General features: G+C 37.0%; 4 protein-coding genes and 1 pseudogene across 6 annotated transcripts; 3 read left to right on the forward strand and 2 right to left on the reverse strand.

Moving 5' to 3' along the window:
- Positions 1-1,152: 1,152 nt before the first annotated feature.
- On the forward strand, positions 1,153-3,516 carry LOC126786828 (scarecrow-like protein 11). The gene has a single exon (XM_050512780.1). The coding sequence runs from the start codon at positions 1,326-1,328 to the stop codon at positions 3,360-3,362; it is 2,037 nt and encodes a 678-aa protein (XP_050368737.1). The 5' UTR covers positions 1,153-1,325; the 3' UTR covers positions 3,363-3,516.
- Positions 3,517-5,603: 2,087 nt separating this feature from the next.
- On the forward strand, positions 5,604-7,023 carry LOC126787440 (scarecrow-like protein 14; annotated as a pseudogene).
- A 1,551-nt stretch (positions 7,024-8,574) lies between these two features.
- Positions 8,575-10,328, reverse strand: LOC126786839 (uncharacterized). 2 transcript variants are annotated; one of them, XM_050512790.1, is made up of 5 exons: positions 10,159-10,328; positions 9,882-9,994; positions 9,297-9,378; positions 9,116-9,189; positions 8,575-8,945 (listed from the first exon to the last, which is right to left on the reverse strand). In XM_050512790.1, exons 1-5 carry the CDS (start codon positions 10,198-10,200, stop codon positions 8,684-8,686), a joined length of 573 nt encoding a protein of 190 aa, XP_050368747.1. In that variant the 5' UTR covers positions 10,201-10,328; the 3' UTR covers positions 8,575-8,683. The 2 variants fall into 2 exon arrangements, with proteins under 2 accessions (XP_050368747.1, XP_050368748.1); XM_050512791.1 differs by having other exon boundaries at positions 10,085-10,220.
- Positions 10,329-11,546: 1,218 nt separating this feature from the next.
- Positions 11,547-14,222, forward strand: LOC126786834 (uncharacterized). 2 transcript variants are annotated; one of them, XM_050512786.1, is made up of 10 exons: positions 11,547-11,634; positions 11,876-11,896; positions 12,229-12,300; positions 12,438-12,462; positions 12,588-12,620; positions 12,717-12,838; positions 12,924-13,054; positions 13,134-13,357; positions 13,504-13,748; positions 13,884-14,222. In XM_050512786.1, the coding sequence occupies exons 2-10, from the start codon at positions 11,894-11,896 to the stop codon at positions 13,980-13,982; spliced, it is 954 nt and encodes a 317-aa protein (XP_050368743.1). In that variant the 5' UTR covers positions 11,547-11,634; positions 11,876-11,893; the 3' UTR covers positions 13,983-14,222. The 2 variants fall into 2 exon arrangements, with proteins under 2 accessions (XP_050368743.1, XP_050368744.1); XM_050512787.1 differs by lacking the exons at positions 11,547-11,634; positions 11,876-11,896 and having other exon boundaries at positions 12,233-12,300; positions 12,500-12,620.
- A 256-nt stretch (positions 14,223-14,478) lies between these two features.
- Positions 14,479-17,096, reverse strand: LOC126786836 (uncharacterized). Its single transcript, XM_050512789.1, has 9 exons — positions 16,944-17,096; positions 16,322-16,405; positions 16,170-16,235; positions 15,776-15,873; positions 15,636-15,673; positions 15,466-15,553; positions 15,128-15,388; positions 14,929-14,994; positions 14,479-14,825 (listed from the first exon to the last, which is right to left on the reverse strand). The coding sequence occupies exons 2-9, from the start codon at positions 16,380-16,382 to the stop codon at positions 14,676-14,678; spliced, it is 828 nt and encodes a 275-aa protein (XP_050368746.1). The 5' UTR covers positions 16,383-16,405; positions 16,944-17,096; the 3' UTR covers positions 14,479-14,675.
- Positions 17,097-19,560: the final 2,464 nt, after the last annotated feature.

Raw genomic sequence — 19,560 nt, forward strand, 5'->3', positions numbered from 1 at the left:
GATCAGGCTCATCCAAACAGATGATAGTGTTCTTATTAGCGAGAAATCTTCTATCAATAACCCTAAAGTCCTAAAAATATTTTGATCTTGTGTTTATGTCTGAAACAACGTTGTATTCATTTTTTATGCTCAAGAAATGTATCGCTATAAAAAAATAAAAATGATAAAAAAAAGTTTAAGGACATCTTTGGATCCTTCAAAAAATTCGATCAGCAGAAAATAAGCAAATTATATTAGTCAGATTAGGTTTCTAATTAAGCTTGCAGCTTAACATTAATTATATATGCTAGTTTCACATTATTTATATGATCGTGACCTGCTATTATATTGGTACCACTCAAATGTCTATTTTATTTGGGAAAGAGAGCATCAACTAACTTGATCCCAAGTGCGATGGCATATGCATTATTCATCCCACCATATATATAAAAGGGACCATTTCCATTTCCCCGAAGGTGCGACTAATTCAAGCTTGTGGGGCAAGTTTCCCTGTTCAACAGAATCAACAACATGCAATCATGCATCAATCTGTTTGTCCTCCCCCAGCTTAGATTCTATTTGAAATCTGCAAAATTAGCTCAAGAAAGTTGATTTTTTTTTACCAAAATCCCCAATATTAGCTTGGGTACCTTTCCTATGCTATTATGAGACTCATTTTAATTGATTCTTACTCAATGAAATCCATATTTGTTAATAAATTTACGTTTTTTTTTTGGAAATTTAATAAATTTACGTATAAGTAGTTTTAAGCAGTTTTTTTATATAATATAAACTATGTAAACTAAGTGAGACTTTAACATACTAGACTGTATGTGCGGCGAACATCGCAAAAAAGCTCTTGGTCATAGGGCATCTTTGGTTCAAACTCATGCTTATGAAAAACACTTATTTGCTATTTTGCCACGATTTATTTTTTGTCCAAACTAAACTGTCAAACTAGACCATTGAATAAATGCCCCTAAAATAGGAATATGGAAGTATGTAACATCATTTATATTTTATATGCTATACTATGCAAGAGTCTTAAATTTTTTTTTTCATTTTTAATGCGGTGAAAATTGTCAAAATCCAACCTTATCGATTTGATAAGCTATTATAAGCCTTTAAGTATTCCAAGTGGGCGGCTATTTTAAATGGAAGTTAAAACAGAGTTCGGCTCAGTACCTCTCTGCATATAAGCTTTGCATGCACTTGCCTCCGAGAGATTCCACGTCTCCTGCAAGTCTCTCTTACAGCTCAATCTTACCTTTTCATCTCCAATCTCATACACGCTTTATTCTCAAAGGTTCAAACTTTCCTTGAATCTATATAGATTGTTGGCCTCCATGGATACCCTTCTGGAAGAATTCCCCAATTCCATGAACAATTTCATATTTGACCAAAACTCCATCCCATCCTTTCCAGATCATCACAACCCTCCTGATCAGTTTGAAGCCAACCATGAACTCACCAATCTCAGTCTCGTTCCAGAATATTCAGACCCTTATAGTGATTCCTCTCCGTCCTCTTCGGGTATGAGCTCCGAGGGGGTGAATTCTCCAGACGACTCCAACGCCATTCTTGGATTTATCAGTCAGATGCTCATGGAAGAAGAAGACTTGGAGAACAAGCCTTGCATGCTTCAGGACTGCTTGGCTCTCCGAGCTGCTGAGAAATCCTTGTATGATGTCCTGGTTCAGGAGGATTCCTCTTCATCCGGTCAGAATCTCAGTTCCACAAACCAGAATGTTGGGAGTCCAGATGATGTCAGCAACCACAGCAGCGATAGTTCTCATGCTGCAAGCAACTGGTTTGACTCGGATTTCGATTGTGTCCCACAGGTTCTAGATACTGTGGTTCCAAATGGAAAGGGCGGAGTTACAGATCTAGAAGGCAACTCATCATTTCCTGCGGATGCAAGGCAGCTCTCTGATGATGTGAATTTCAGTCTAGACAAGGATGAGAGTGAGTCAAGAAATGGATCGAGGGGCAAGAAGAATCGTTACCGGGAGGATGGCGATTATGTAGATGAAGAGAGGAGCTACAAGCAGTCGGCGGTTTATGCTGATGAAATTGAGCCAGAAGAGATGTTTGATCAGGTACTACTCTGTCAGGGTCATAAATCAAGTCCAACTCCACAAGTATCTGAGCTCAAAGATGGAAATGGGAAGCTGCAGCGTACCGGCAAGGCAAAAGGATCCAAAGCTAAGAAAACAGGCAAGAAAAAGCCGGATGACAATAAGGAAATGGTGGATTTACGGACACTGCTCACTCAATGTGCACAAGCTGTTGCAAGCTATGACAAAAGGAATGCAACTGAACAACTGAAGCTGATAAGGCAGCACTCATCTCCCTATGGGGATGGAACTCAAAGATTAGCTCATTACGTGTCTAATGGACTTGAAGAACGCTTGACAGCGGCAGTTTCATCGTACAAGCAGTCTGTTTGCTTTTCCAGAGGTAACCTGTCAGCTGCTGCTATATTGAAAGCTTACCAGACTTACATCACAGCATGCCCTTTTAAAAAGATGTCAAATTACTATGCCAACCAAACAATTCGCAAGCTGGCAGAGAAGAGAACAAGGCTTCACATAATTGATTTTGGTATTCTCTATGGGTACCAATGGCCTTGCCTAATCCAAGTCCTCTCGAAAAGACTTGGCGGACCTCCCATGGTTCGCTTTACTGGAATTGAGTTTCCCCAATCAGGTTTTCGACCTTCAGAAGGGCTTGAAGAGACAGGGCGCCGCCTACAGAATTACTGCAAGAGAGTCAATGTTCCATTCGAGTACACTGCCATAGCAAAGAATTGGGAAACCATTCAGTATGAGGATATCAAAATCGACAGAGATGAAGTGACTGTTGTCAACTGCTTGTACAGGTTAAAGAACTTACCAGATGATGTAGTGTTGGACAGCCCCAGAGACACAGTTTTGAAGCTGATCAGGAGAATCAACCCGGATGTATTCATACAAGGAATTGTGAACGGAACCTACAATGCACCCTTCTTTGACACACGGTTCCGAGAGGCACTCTACCATTTCTCTTCTTTGTTTGATATGTTTGATGAGACTTTGCTCAGAGAAGATCAACAGAGGCTGCTCTTTGAACAAGAGATATTTGGTAAAGATCTTATCAATGCGATAGCATGTGAAGGTTCAATGAGACTTGAAAGGCCTGAAACATACAAGCAGTGGCAGATGAGAAATAAAAGAGCTGGGTTCAAGGAGTTGCCAATAGATCAGGACATCTTGAAGAAAGTAAGGACTATGGTGAAGTCAGATTATCATAAAGATTTCGTTGTCGATGAAGATGGCCAGTGGGTCTTGCATGGATGGAAGGGCCGAATAATCAATGCTATTTCTTGCTGGAAACCTGCTTGATAGCTAGAAGCCTAGAACTATGTGTTTCTCTGTAACAAAGAAACTATCTAAGATCTATGCATTATTGTTTAAATTATTACTTGATGTATTCCATTGCTTAGCATATTCTTGATGTGGTTTATGTTTTAGTTTATTAAATTTTTCAGGGTGAGAATGATGATCCTGAGTATTGTTATTCTCACTAATCTGAAAATTGAGGTTCATCAAAAGTTGCTGCCTAAGAGGCAATCAGAAGGATCTAAAGCAATTGCCATAGGGTACTAGTAAGATTTGTACACTGCAATCAATTTCACAACCTATAATCACTGATCTGTGAGTAAACTACCCAGCCAGATAGGAGATCATGCTTCCCTCCATTTTCTGAGGCTTAGAGATTGGAGGCAGGCTTGGCTTGCACTACAATCCTATCACATTAGCCTCTTATTAGTAAGCAGACATCAGCTGAAGAAATTTTTTTACCGCTTGCCAGGTATTTGTTAGTTTGTTACTGCATCCCATTTAGAAGTTTCTTTACCAACACAACTGTGAGAGAATTGGTGCAAAAGACTTCACTCATTCATGGTTAGTCAGTGGGAATAAAAGGCACCCTTTTTATCATACACTGTTAATTGCGCCCTCTGATATTTTTAGTTCATTGCTCCTTGCAAATATCAATGGCGGTGGAATTCGAAAGAATTATATATCTGGGAGAGATGTACACAAAAATGTTATGGTGGTGTGGGGCTGGAAAGAGTTGAAGGCCTGAGAGATACAAGCTATGAAGGATTGTTAGACTTTTGATGCTGTTGCAGGAGTTTTCACAATGTCAAATTACTACCTACCGGTTTATCTTACAAAAACTAACAATCTGAAGTCGAATTATACTAAAAAAAAATCCTTTCCTGCTTTGATTTGTAACTTTCATTCCAATGTAGCTGGACATGGATTTGTAATGGAGGAACCAGATCATGAGGAAATTAGTGGATTTGTACAATCAGTTTATACAACCTATAACAAGTTAACAACCAATCTGCTAGTGAGCTAGATAACAAGTTAGCTCTTCCTCCATGTTGATTCAACAGAAAGGTTAATATGCTAATATGTTGCCAGGATGCCGTGTCAAAATTTGCTGGTGAACATAAAAAGCCTTAAGAATAGAATGTAGATGAAGAATCCTCATGAGTTATGGTTTTTTCTTCTGGGTAGACTTTACTAGGATTAGGAGTGCAACATACTCTTTAGGAGTGATAAAATAACTATAACAATCTGTAGCCACTAGGTTGAGTGATTATTTTCGTTCAAATGATGATGAATAATGATGATTAGGAGTATCACAAATTCTAGATGAACCACCCGCTTGAATACTTTGCTATTTCTTACAAACCCATTGAGGTCCTGAACCCATCAATCAAAATCCAAGCAAACGTACTGTCATCGCAAAACGCAAAAGTAATGGCAGTAAAGAATCAAACCTATTCAAGATCAACAAAATGATTAGATCACCTGGGATTCTGGGAGTCCTCCAAGTTATCATATTGAGCTGCATGCTTTACCACGTCAACGAGGATGATACTCAATTAATTTCCTGAACCCAAGAAGTTGGTTTCTGGGTTTTGCTAATTTTCTGAGTCCAAGTTTCATGGTTTCGTCGGAGCCCTGAATTTACTGTAAAGTTTGTTTGCCAAGCCCCAGTGGCGGGACCTGCTACTTGTCTTTTGCTTTGCCCTTCATTAACTTTTAAAGAATCACAAGAACATGAAAAGAAAATAAAAAGGATCAGAGGTCGAATAACCCTTACTTGCAAGTAGAATGGGTACATGGGTCTAGAATGACTCGCATACTCATTTCTATCGGCGTTTGTATACAACTATGTGTAATTTTAGTTGAATCTCATAATAACCGTGCTGTATAGCCAACACAAAAGAATGTCTAATGTCAATTGCTCCTCTGTTTATTTGTGATTGTGATTTCCTTCTATTGTTAGGGGAACTCAATAAATTGAGATGTCACAATAAATTTAGATGGAGGCTCGCAGAATCAAACAATGAAAGATCACACTCGAGCAAGAGATTGATGTCTGCAAATTGGCACGAATCCTACCTCTGCTAGGAAAGTTGTTTTGGATGACACTCATGACACTGATGGCCTCCAGTCCTCAGTGCAGCCAGTTTCGCCCTTTTGTGTAAAAGAAAAATGAACTATTTCTCGATGTCATTAAATGGAGAGAGAAATGGAGTCAAATTAGTCACCTGTTCTTATCAAATGCAGATTGGAGTCTGCAAATTGGCCGCCACTCCTACCTCTGCTAACTCTGATGATTTCGTTAAGCACATCAGTAATAGCTCCACTACTGGGATGATAGTAGTTTTAGGTTGGAATTCCTTTCAAAATGATCATACTAACTCAAAAAAAAAAAAAAATCAAGGAGCTAACTGGGAGGATGGCGGTTATCTAGAAGGGAGAATCTGTGAGCAGTCAGCATTTTACACTGATGAATCCAAGCCACCAGAGATGTCCGATAAGGTACTGCTTTTTCATCATAGCCCGACTCATGTTCTTCTCTTCACCTTACAGCAAATTTTTCAGACCCAAAAAAAATTAAATTATAAACTGAATAGTGGGGAGGGGATTTGGTCGTGAAGAACAGTGAAGAAAAAATCTCGTCGTAGTATATTTTTAGTCACTGCTAACTCAATGTGCAATGTCAGTTGCAAGCTATGACAGGACGGCAAATAAACTACTGAAACAGCAATCATCTCCCTACGGTGATGGAACCCAAAAGGTAGCTCATTACTTGGCCAATGGCCTTGAAGAACGCTTGGCTGCTGCGGTTCCTTCGTTCAAATCTCTTTGACCTTAATAAGATGTCAGCTGCTGATATCTTAATCGCTTACCAGACATATATCCAAGCATGTGACTTCAAGTTGATGTCAAACATCTATGCCAACAGAACTATCTTCAAACCGGCACAATAAGCAACAAGGCTTCACCACTACCAATGGCCTGGCCTCATCCAATGTCTTGCGGAAAACCGGAAAGGGATTCATATTACTGATATTGAATTTCCCATATCAGTGTACTGGAGAGACAAAGCTTTGCGAATTATTGCAATAGAACCAATGCTTTGAGTACAACATCATAGCGCGGGATTAGGAAACCATTCAACATCAAGATATCAAACTTAACAGAGATGAGTTGACAGTAGTGAACAGCTTGTGCAGTTAAGGAACTTACCAGACAACACAGATAAATGTTTGAAGCTGATCAGGAGAGTCAACCCAGATAGGTATCTCCATGGACTTGTAAAGTCAACCTATAATATACCCTTTTTCACCATACGGTTCCAGGAGGCACTCTATCATTTCTCTTTAATGTTTGATATGTTCGACGAGACTTTGCCCACAGAATATAAACAGAGGTTGTTGTACGAACAGGAGATATTAGGCAGAGATGTTATCAATTTGATAGCATGTGAAGGTCGCAGAAACGTAAGTGGCAGGTTAGAAACACTAGAGCTGGGTTCAAGCACTTACCGTCAAACCAGGAGATCCTGACAGAAGTAAAGAATATAGTCAAGTTAGATTACCATGAGGACTTTACTGCCGAGGAAGAGGAAAACTTGATCGTGCAGGGATGAAAAGACCGAATGCTCATGCCTTGCTCTTGCTGGGGACCTGGTTGATAGGTAAAGAAGGCAATGCTACTATCCATTGTAGTCTAACAAGGATTTTCAATTGTGGCTATCCAGTTATATTCTTCTAGTTCATTAGCTGATGCAATTCATGTTTAGTTACTAGATCTGTTTATGGCATTTGTGGTTTCAGAACATTGAACTACTAGTCTGTCAGACATTAGAATTACTCTTCGAGCAATTTAAGAATCACTACTAATCAGCCAAGCCAAAATAACTTTGTATCAAAATTTCATCTATCCTTCCATAGGATATACTGTATGTTGTGAACACTCCCACCATTGAAGATTATTTGATTTATGAATTGAAGGATGTGTTATCCTTCAAAATATCCAGACCTCGGATTTGACACAGAAAGCTCAAATAAAAGCAAGCCCTTAATCCACATGCAACACTTAACCTCAAATCCAGCAAGCCACCTACCCCCTCAAGTACAACTCCCAAATCACAGTCCATAAAGCCATGACCTAGATAACAGATCTTAAGGATGTCCTCCATCTTATATGTAATTATATGAAATGCTAAACTCCCTCAAGAACACTTGAGAAGTTTCCTACCTAGTTCGCATGTTGTATACCATGAGCCCCAGTATCACCGGAAGCTTTTGAATTTTGCAGCGTACAACTGTAGGCTTTTGAATCTTCTCAGGTTGCTCTCACCTGAATGTAATTCATAATATATAGCATGTACAAGGGAAAACATATTCTGGTGATTCATCATAATGCTGCTTATGTTCACGAACAGAAAATCAACAAAAGATGGAATATAGCACAAATGCAAGAATGTAATACATGCATAATAGATAGATTGGGTTGACAGTGCATGGAAATGGTAATGCAACATCCCAGAATGACCTATACTGCTATACACCTATACCCATAATCTCTGAGGGTTTTATCGACGAGAAAGCACATGGTAAGAGTAGTCTTAGCCACACCTTTACACATGATGCACAAACCATGGCATAGCTCACATTATGCCTCACAATTTGAATAACATCAAACGTACTAAGTTTTTCATAAGTTATATCAAAGAAGTGTTGTACCTTAAGAGAAAGCCAAACATTCAAATCATCAAATATGGTTTCACAGGACTAAAGCCTAAAGGACAAGGGACTATCAAGCTAAATTAATAACTTGGAACTATAATTTGCACAAGAACTGGAAGTTGGCAGGTTTGAACTCATAAATCCACAATAAAACAACCTTTGCTACCAAACGTACAATCTCTTTATTACACTATTAAAGCAATAAAGAGCAACTTCAGGGACAAGTTGAGACATGCATTAGTGACATACAAACATATCCTTCCTGCGTCTGAATTAATGTAGCACCAGTAGCTGGAAATATAATGGGGACCCAAAATCCGCCAACTTTGTAAAATTTATAAAGATAAAGAATTCCACAACAAGAATTGTCACAGCTGGATCTATATTCCACTTTAAAATAAATAAACGCAAGAAAAATAAATTCAAATTCTTCTCAGAGCTTTAACATCAAAATGTTGAAAACTCTGACTCAGCCACTAGTTCAGATCCATAAGTTACCAAAGTCGAACATCTTCTGATACTGAGCTTTTGTAATTTGACAACAAGATTACAGATACAATGACAAAATTCAAAAGTGATTCAAAGCATTCTAAATGCAATCACCTAGTTATGGTCTCTACCTCTTTTGGTGTGACTCTTTGATGGCCTAAGAATGTTGTAGTCCAGCTTTCCACCCTTTGGTTTCTTGAATGAGCCTTTACTTATATTTGGTGATGACTGACCTCGATCATTTTTGGGAGATTTATTTGGATATTGTGTTTCAGACACTACTTCAGACTGTTTTCTTTTAAGGTCACCATTAGGCTCACAGTTTGATTTGTCAATATTTGAGCACTCTGCTTCGTCCATTGAGGACCCATTTTCTCTGTGAAAGTGCAAATAAAAGAAAGATGATAGGAAAGCAGAAGCCAATGTTTGGAACAAATTTTCTACTCAGGTTTCCTTAACCCAAATGGACTGGAAAATCCCAGAAATAGAGACAATAGTCTCCTGAAAAAAAAAAATAAAGCAAGTTGAAAATTTCGAATCACGAACCTATTTGAAACTCTTTCACTTTGGATGCAAGAAGAAGACGCAGAGGCTGCTGGCTGACCGGGGTTATTCAGTTTCTAGCATGGAGAAAACTTTTGTGTCAAGCAAAAAAGGAAGCCATTCAAGAAGCCCCAAGATGTTAACAGTGGATGGAAACATTGGGATACAAGAAGCTTATACTCACATCAATTAAGGGGTTGAAACCGTTAAATGACATTCTCCCTTTAATGGCTCCCGGATTGGGGTCACCTTCCATTACGACCACACTGCACCCAGAAACACGACCGATCGCATAAATCCAGGAAAAATGTCTAATAACTGATGAGTACCTATAGCAGTTTCCTAAGGGAATCATCTTCGGATTCCATACATGGTTATCTTAATTATTAGGACATGTACTTTGAGTCGTCAATGGCTTCACCATAACTAACATCTTCCCATAAGGGTAAATAATAGAAAGCAAATTGAAAATTGAGTTGCGTTTTGCCCTTGTAAAATACAAACTTAAAGCTTGGGTCTAAAAACTGATTCTCCTATGATATAATTTATCTATGTAATCCACCATTAAATCACCACCTACTTCCAATTTTCCAACAATAACACCTAGCTTACCTCAGACAATTCAGAGAACAACAAAATGTTAAAGAATAACTGAAAATTTTAATTTATACTAATGCTGGACATGCAAATTTGAAGGCGGATTAAAGCTTATAATGAACTAATCACAGTGAACTAATATTAAAGAGAAAGTAATAAACAGAAAAATTACCACTTTCTTATTTGGGTAACAGGGGAGCTAAAACCTCCATCATCAGATTTCACTACCACTACTTCTTCTTCTTTCTTCACCTTCTCCACTCTCTGAGTCGCCCTTTGCATGAACTACATAACCAAAACAATTAAATTAAATCAATTGAAGACACCCATATAATTTAATCCAGACCCAAATCAAATTATAAACACAAACCAAACCTGAGCATCAATTCAAACCCAAATCACAACATTAAAAGAGTGGCCTTTATAGCTGTGCTGCTCAAAGATTGTACCTTTAAGCTCTTCAGAGTGCTCGAAATCTCCCGCTTCGCCATTGTAGCTTCTGGGTTTTCCCTCAGAGAACAAATTGAATACTAAAGGCGGCAACTTTAAACTCGACTCGTCTCTCTCCGGCGGCTCTGGGTTTCCCTTCCGCCGTGAAACCAATAACGCTTTTATTAAATTTGAGTATTCAGCAAACAAGGGTTTATTTTGGGGACGAATTATAATGTAGGCCGAGGGAAGAGACAAATTTGTCCCTCATTACTGATGGGCTTCTTTATCGGCCCAAGATATAAATTTATTCACAAAAATATCCAACTGCCCGTTTCCTACTACATTTACCAATACCAATATAAATGCCTGTTTTGGTTGGCAAAAGATTTTCCATAGCTTCATTAGGATTCCTTTTGAATTTAGGGGAAGAGCAGCTTAGCTAGTTCACAACTCCTATATAAAGAGCCCCAGCCCCGTAGCTATTCATCACAAAATATTCCCAACACAATTTGCTTATAAGCTAGAAGAGGTTTCTCAAGCTAGTTTTCCAATATGTCGCAACAAGGCAACAATTGGTGGTCCTCCGAGAAAGAAGTAAAAACTCCACAGTCCAAGGGAGCCTCAACATATGTAGATGAGTGCCCACCGCCTCCACAAAAGAGCCAGCCATATTCTCAAAGATATAATCATAATTTGAGTCAAATTAATTTGAATCAGACTTTCGACAGACATTATGTCATGGACAAGTTTGGGCAGATGACACTCGTTGAGAAAAAGAATTAAAGTGTACTTGTGTTATTTTAAACATCTTATGTGGCAGTAGTATTGTCAAAAGTTATCTTGTAGTTTTATTTCTTACAATCAAGATGTATTTTCTAAGTGAAATGAATAAAAGTTTGTGATTCTTGATATGTCGATGTTGTTCTCATCAAGTACACTATATATTTTGAATATCTTTGAATGATGTTGTTCTCATCGAGTACACTATATATATATATATTGAATGGTTTAATTGACGAACTAAATTATGACAAACTTGAATAATTTATATTTATGGTGAAAAATTACAGTTATTACTACACAACAGTAACTAAATTTGTTGAAATATTTAGAGATATAATATACGCTAAAGACCAGACAATGAAGATGCGAATATTCGTTGGTCAATCTGGAGAGATACGTACGTTGGTCTATCTGGAGAGATACGTACTGTAAGAATAAATAAGGGCATCCTTACTTGAGAATGTCCGTATACATATGGGTTCTCACTCTATAACTTCGCACTTGAGTTACGTGTTGCGGATCTTATCGGTACAAAATTATGAATTAAATTTTTCGTTTTGAATTAAATAAATCAATAATGTTATTATAGTATAAAAGCTCGTTCTGCGAGAAAAGCTCCAACTCCTTCAAAACGACTGGGAAAACTTATAAAAGCTCAAAAGCCAGCTAGCGCAGCAAAGAAGAGACCCAGCCTTAATCATTACAAAGAGGTGCCTAACTCTCTTTGATCAAAATCTCTACTTTCTAGATTAACATGCTTTCTTTTTCTTCTGGCTTGTTCGATTCCGAATGCTTTTTTGTCTGGTCGTGGACTCATACTCAGTAGTGGATTCCTTGTATCTTTGTTCTGTTTCAGCTCTGGGTTTTGTCTGTTTTATTAAGATGGTTGGTGGGTTGTGTTTGAAGTTTGGATTCCGAGTACTGATCAGTCTTTTGGTTTTGTTTTGACAGGTTTACAATTTTGTGAGTATGGTATGTTCCATGATCCATTCTCTGATCCTTTGTACTTTTGATTTAAATTCTGATTCAGATGAATTTTGAGTTCTGCATTGTTTGGCAGTTTGGTTTCTAATTCATTTGTTGTTAGCTTGAATTCTGATATTTATTAAACTTGATAGGTAGGAACTTAGATTTCTTTTCTTGTTTGTATGATTGGGTTGGCTAGTTAGAGTCGAAACTTCAGTGTCTGAGATGAGTTTAGTTTGCTATCAGTCGAGAGAAATACCAATTTTTGTTCGTACTTTAGTCTTGAATGGTTTAGGCTGATGATTTTATTCACTGGTCTGACTATTTTCATCTTGCAGGCTCATGACTACCCTCGCAGTTCGGGCTTTGAGCAGAGTTATCGTTGTTACCCTGTCTCATTCATCGACAAGGTTTCTACCTTTTATGATACTCGATATTATGTTGCCAATTCAGTTCTGACTAAAATGTCTCCTAGTTAATGATTATTTCAATGTATAGTTGTATAATGATTGCTCAAACTGATTCATCTGAATCTCGATCTCTGCAGCAACATCTGGAAAAGGGTGATAAAAGTATGTTGCCCGAACTCGGGACTATCAATTTTCAAAGCATTGTTATATGTATATTTATTCTTTCAAAAGGCATAATAGTATCAGTACTTCTCTAATTACTAATGTGATTCCTTTTTTCCTTCCAGTTATAATGCCTCCGTCAGCTCTCGATCGCCTTGGTAAGTGATAGTTCTCCCACTTTTCTGTCCTTTGCAAAATGGGTTTCAATCTATGTACGTCCATGTGTTGATGTAACCATGAATTATCTTCTCCAGCATCTATGCACGTCGACTACCCTATGTTGTTTGAACTTAACAATAGTAGTGCTGGACGAGTTACTCATTGTGGGGTCTTGGAATTTGTTGCTGATGAGGGCCTCATATATGTACCATACTGGGTACGCAATTTTCCATACGGATATGACAGCATTGCAGACATGATGGCGCTTTCTTACTCCTTTATGTTCCTGTATTTACTTGTAGATGATGGAGAACATGCTCCTACAAGAAGGGGACATTGTTCAGGTGAAGAACAAAAGCCTGGTAAAGGGAACCTATGTGAAGTTGCAACCCCACACCAAGGACTTCCTTGATATTTCGAATCCCAAAGCCATGTTAGTTATCTCTTTTGATGTCTTCATTTTCAGTGGAGACTTGAGTAGAACTGTTTATATTTGTGTCTTCCTTTGGCAGATTGGAGACTACATTGAGGAGCTACTCTTGTTTGACCACTGGTGACACTATCATGGTTCCTTATAACAATAAGAAGTATTACATTAACATAGTTGAAGCAAAACCCTCATCTGCAATCAGTATTATTGAGACAGACTGTGAGGTTGATTTTGCCCCTCCTCTTGATTATGTGGAACCTGAAAAACCAACATCATCTACTCTGGCAAAGAAGAGAACACAAGAAGGTTACTATCTATTTTTTTTATAGATGGTTATAAGTTATAGGAAATAATGACCTTTATTCACTTTGCGTATAATGGAGCACACCAGAATACACACCTTTTTTCTTTGTGTTTTTTTTTAATCCTCCCTTTTAACATATGTACTTCAGCTGAAGAAGAACCAGTTCAAAAGGTTGCAAGGTTCAATCCCTTTACAGGTTCAGCAAGGCGATTAGATGGAAAGCCTTCGACGGAATCAATTGCACCAGTTTCCTCGCCCGTACTTGAGCAGCACCAATCAGAGAGTGAAAACGGAACCAAGGAATCCAAGCCGTCAACTTCTGCTTCACGCCAACTTTCTGGAAAGCTCGTGTTTGGTTCAAATCCCAACCAGCCCACAAAGGAAGCCCCAAAAGTATCTTTTCCTCTCCCTTATTCTTAATAAATTACCCTTATTTCAATTATACTAATAATAATAATAAAGAAATAAACTACCTTCTTCTGAACACATGTTGATGCTCATCTGTTGTAATTGTACTTGTACTAATAGGTTGCTCCAAAGACAAAAGAGTCATCTGAGAAGGCAGAAGATGAAAAAGAGACAAAATTCCAAGCATTCACAGGAAAGAAGCATTCTCTGAAAGGTTAAGATTAGGCATTAGTCTTCATCGCAAAGCGGGGTAATGAAGGCACTTCTTTCATATATTCTTTATCAAGACAAATAGGTCAAGTGATTTTGCAGAGGAAGGACCAAATGCAGAATATTCCTGCACATCTCTCCTTTTGACATTATGTAGATATCCATCCTGAATTGACTTGGCACCTTCTTTATAATTATGATTTAAATTTTATTTATCTTTTGGAAACATCCAAAGCAATCTTATGCTCATGGTCTCATATTCGAAACTATATCTATGTTCTCACATGTTTTGTTAACAAAAAACTCCCACCTTTAAAGTGGAGGTCAGACAGGGGGAAAATACGAACTGGTCTTTGGTGGGAGTAGATGCTGAGAATACATGCTCAGACAGTGAGTGCAGATGCTACTTCAATAAACAAGATTGTGTAGAACTAAAACAACACCATCAACCGTATATTATTGAGCGAAAGCTTCATAAAAACATTCCGAGATTTAAAGCGTAATACAATAGTCAACACTGCTAAACAGTTTTATTACCATAGATAGTCGAACTATTCCAGCATGATTAGTACAAATTACATTTCTACTATATCAAAGCAAATGAAAATAGGATACTCAGAGGGCATCGTCCACTTCCGAAACAAGCTACTTTCATTTCCACGCAAGGAGAAATGCTTTCAGATGTCTATAAAGCAGGCGTAGCTACGCTTCTACTGGTGTCTCAATGGCAACCTCTCTCGCGTATCTAACATTCTCAGATTGATCAGACCAGAGTTCTGGCAATGCCTCCTTCATATTGTGGATGCTCTCCAGTGCATGATCCACATCTTTCATACGGTGAGAGCTGCCAACCTGCAGTCCAATTCATGAATAGTGCCGGTGAGGTCTATAATCATAGCAATATTTCAGAATATCTCAATCAGACACCCTGTATTTAGAACAACTTAGTACTTACCCATACAGTTTGCAGACCCACTTGTTTTGCAGTTTGCAAATTACGAATGCTATCATCAAAGAATAACTGAAGGAAAATGTAAACACAAAATCAATTGAAGAGTGAAGAAAAAAACTAATTTAAGTGTATTGAACCAAAAAATCAGGAGATAATAAATGAAAGTACATTGTCGATAGACTTTTAAGTGCAAGGATCTCACCGTTTTGTGAGGATTGATGTTTGCTATCTTAAATGCTTCTTCATAGGCATTTTCAAATGGTTTGCAGACAACTGGGCTCCTTAGACTTTCAGTATCGGTATTTAGTTGTTGCAAAAATTCAGTTTCTTCTGCACCGGCAGAATCATTAGGACGGTTGGTGGGATTCAGATTCTCAAAGCATATAATTGACTCAAAACAGTCCTCTATTCCAAGCCTTTTGAGAACTGTAGCCGCATGATTTTTATCCGAATTTGTAAAGATCTAGACGCAAAACCAATGATATTATGAATAGAAGAATTAAAATAAAAACGAGGAAATAATGATGAGATGAAACTTACTACTTTCCGAACAGGCAGACTAAGTAAAAGACCCCTAAGAACATGGTCAGGCTTGAGCAAATTGTAGGGCAACCTCCCATGAACAAAACTGCAAAGATGATTATCGTGACAACCAAAGATAATTGAGTTTATAAACATGATGAAACTAAAAATGGTGAAGACATTGGTACCCGTGGAAGTCATCATACTCAAACTTGTAGCCTTGGGCCTGAAAATGAGGCAAATCAAACATTGAAAACTTGTTTCTTACTTCATAGACATTTACTGTACACACAAATACTACAGGAAGAACGGACCATCATCACCATACCTTCAGACCAGCCATTGTCGTCCCATAATCCTTGTATAACGAAAGACACAATTCAGGAACTGTACTTTCCTCCATGCCAAGCTTATCACACATATATTCTACAAAGGAAATTCAAAGAGCTTTTATTCCAACCACGAACACATAACATACAAGCTTTAAACTGTTAGGTTTATATCTTAAGTCTGTTATTAGTCAGTTAACGCAGTTTGTTTAGTCTGTTAATTGAGCTTATGCTTATCTTGAATCAGTTATGCTTCTCTTACTCACACGTGTCAGTATTCTGTGACACTTGTGAATTTGACAAACTCTTCTTCATTAATTCAAGAGCTCAGACTTTCTCCATTGTTTTCTCTCTTAGCTTTTATAAACAACAAAACCATAAAATATGCATTACCTCGAATATTTTTTGTAATTTGTGCTGAAATGCCAGAACTCGGGGGATAGAGAGTGTCATCCAGATCTGGAGATCAAAACAAATAGTTGGTAGTTCTTCCTTTCAACCATAAATTGAACCCTAAGCAAAATTTGGACACAAAAAAGGCTTACCAAATAGAAGGCACTCATATTTTGGTTCCGGGTTTTGTTGGTAATGATCCTTATTCTCCATCTTGTTATAAAAAAAACTTCAAGCTAGAGAAATCGAAAAAACCATTAGAGATATCAATCAACAACAATCATAACAGAATTGAAAATCCTGATATCTCCCACAATTGGCATTTTACAACTTCAAATCCATGGCAGCCAAACCAAAACAAATAGAATCTACTGGAGAAAACTCCAATGTTGGGTATAATCTAAAAATAAAGAGTTTAAAAACAAAGCACAAAATAACCAACAAACCTAACCATCTTTATTTCAAAGAACCGATTAAACGAATGCAGATCAACCAAAACCCAGAAAAGTCCACATCCTTAAGCAACATTTCAGTGGCAAGAACTAATAGTCTATTAGTCAATTTAGTCTTACACCATTAACAATGCTTGAACAATACAAACAAATACAACAAAAACACCCCCAAGTTAATTTCTCCAACACCATTTCAAGTGTAAAGAACGATACTTGATTACCACACAGTAACGAGAACCCTCTCTGTGAATAACTAAACCATTATGAGTCAAACAAAGCAATGCTTCATCACATACACCAGAACTAGATAACAAAGCCTTACCAGATGTTTCCAGATCCAAGAAAATGGCAATGTTGTTGGAGAAATTGAGAGACGATTCTGTGAAGCTGACGCACCAGAGTCCCTTATAAAATGGGATCCAATTCAATGATACTTCAAAATCAAGTTAATGGGGAGTCGCATACTTTTCGAGGCTAGATATTCTAAGTGTCTGCCATGAATGCAGAAACCGCGTCTCAATTTGACAAGTGTCGCTCTCGTACGGGTCTGGGATTTGATTCTATAAACTTGTCGGTTTCGGGCCCGAATGTGAGGAAAGTGAATGGAGACAATTAGCCTCGTATTCGAAGACCAATTTGAAATTTTTAATTTTTTTTGTTGATTAGTAATTTAGTATTATTAATCTTAATTCTACGCCATGCATAAACATGGCATCCAAAAACATTTTTCTCTTTGGTATTTTGGTATTGTAGTCAATTCGTACTATACATGAAGCAGAAATATACGATTTTTGAGGAATTCAACTGGCCTACAACGAAACATATATGTAATTAATTATGTAAAAAATCATCTTGTGAACGAGCAAAGATTTCATGATGCTTCTATAAAAAAAACAGATTTCATGATGCTCATTTATGCCCCTGAAAGTGTGATTATCTAAGTGTTCATGCCTATATTACACAAATATGTATTGGTGTTTATCATCTTGCCATTACAGGAATCCTCAAGATCACATCCACATCCTGCTAATTCAACTAAATATATTTTGCTACCGGTACACTATAATATAAAAGGTTGTTATTATCAGCAGATACTAGCATATTATAATTCAAATTTAATCGTGTAGTGAATTTAATTTCTTTCAGTATCTCAAAATCCATCTAGTCGATGTCAATTTGTTGGTTTGCGTCTTTAAACATGTTGGTACATATATAGACTCAATCAACATGTAGATGCATTGTGCATGGTTTAAATCACACATATATTTTCTGGGAATCAGAGTTCCCTCATGCCGTCGGTGCCGCCCTCAATTTTGCCCTGTTTGGTGTAGGCTACCGTTTCTTTTTCTCTTCGTTTAGTATAAAAAACACACACACATGCATCACACAATTTTACCATGGTATCTGAATTTCAAAAACTGAAATTTTTATAAAAAGAAAAGAGCAAATTAGAGATAAGCCTGATATTGGAGCTCCCTCTTTAAACTAAATTCACACCTATAATCTTGTTTAATCTACACCTAATATGAATTATATATTGACTATGTTGCCCTTTTAACATGAGTACACAAATCTTCTTTGATTATAGTTGCTGATTGTAATTCAAATTCATCATATTTCTTCTTATAATTGATTATTCTATTAAATTCGGGTGATTACTCTATATATGTCAAAATATTTTTATCGAGTCATTTCAATAATATCCATTTTATATATAAAATCCAATTATGGTTTCAAAATTTGGAGAGAAGATGTTTGTCTAGGCAAGCATGCATTAAGAAGTATGGTCTTGTGCTTATGAAGAACATCTCAGTTTTGAAAGAAAAGAATAGAGTTTGTGATTAGATCAAGAAATTGACAGATTGTGTTTTAGTGATTTTGTTTTCACTTCTAGACTCACATCTGGTGTTTGTCTACTTACGCCAAAAATGTATACTTATAAGGTATGTCTTTTGTTCTTTGATTTCTCTCTTCTCTTGTTGGGTCTATTATCCTATGATTCATATAATAAATTGTACGATAGTAGTTTTAGTTCTCTGAACTACCACATTCGTAATTTTACCTACAAAATAGCTAATATGTAAGTGAAGTTCGAGTTTAACCTAAATGCAAGGTGTTATCTTCGTCAATTATAGGTATAACATAGTAAGTAACCTAATAAAGACAACAAAAAATCTATTATTCAGGTATCAATGTATCATACAAAGAACAAAGTTTGATAATCAGGTACGTTATTGAATAGTCATTGTATAAAAACTTTCCAGCTAATATACATGGTTAACTCGTATTATATATATACCTAAAAATAGAAATAATCCTAGTATATAGTTAAAGAAAAAGTAAAAATCATCAGCTTTTACTTAGGCAAATAAGATGAAAACATTACCTTTAAAAATAGAAAGTTTTTTTTTTGAATAACTAAAATAGAAAGTTTAGATTACCCAAAAATAAAAATTATTAAACTATTTCAATTAGGAAAACTAGGGGTGGGAGTTGGTACCGAAAAAATGGTACCGAAACCGAGCGTCCCGTACCGAATACCGACGGGTCGGGACGAATCGGTAAAATGTCTTCGTCCCGTACCGAATGTATATGTATAATTCGTACCGAATGTATAAAATATATTAAATATATGCATTTTCAATATTGTTTTTAGTTTTTTAGGTCTACATTGTACTTTTAAAGACTTAGAATGTTAGTTTACATTAGCTAATAGTTATAAATAGATAGAAATACATGCAAAAGTGTACAATTTTACCGAACCGAACCCATCCCAAATCGATATGTACGGGTTCGGTTCGGTATTAAGTTTCAAATTTACGATACCGAACCAAAACCGAAACTGAATAAATTATCGGTATCGGTATCGGCCGAATCCCAAACCGAACCGTACCGGTCCCAGCCCTAAGGAAAACTACATCAATATGACAAATTTAATA

Source organism: Argentina anserina, chromosome 3 (genome assembly GCF_933775445.1).
Source record: "Argentina anserina chromosome 3, drPotAnse1.1, whole genome shotgun sequence".
Classification (NCBI taxonomy): domain Eukaryota; kingdom Viridiplantae; phylum Streptophyta; class Magnoliopsida; order Rosales; family Rosaceae; genus Argentina; species Argentina anserina.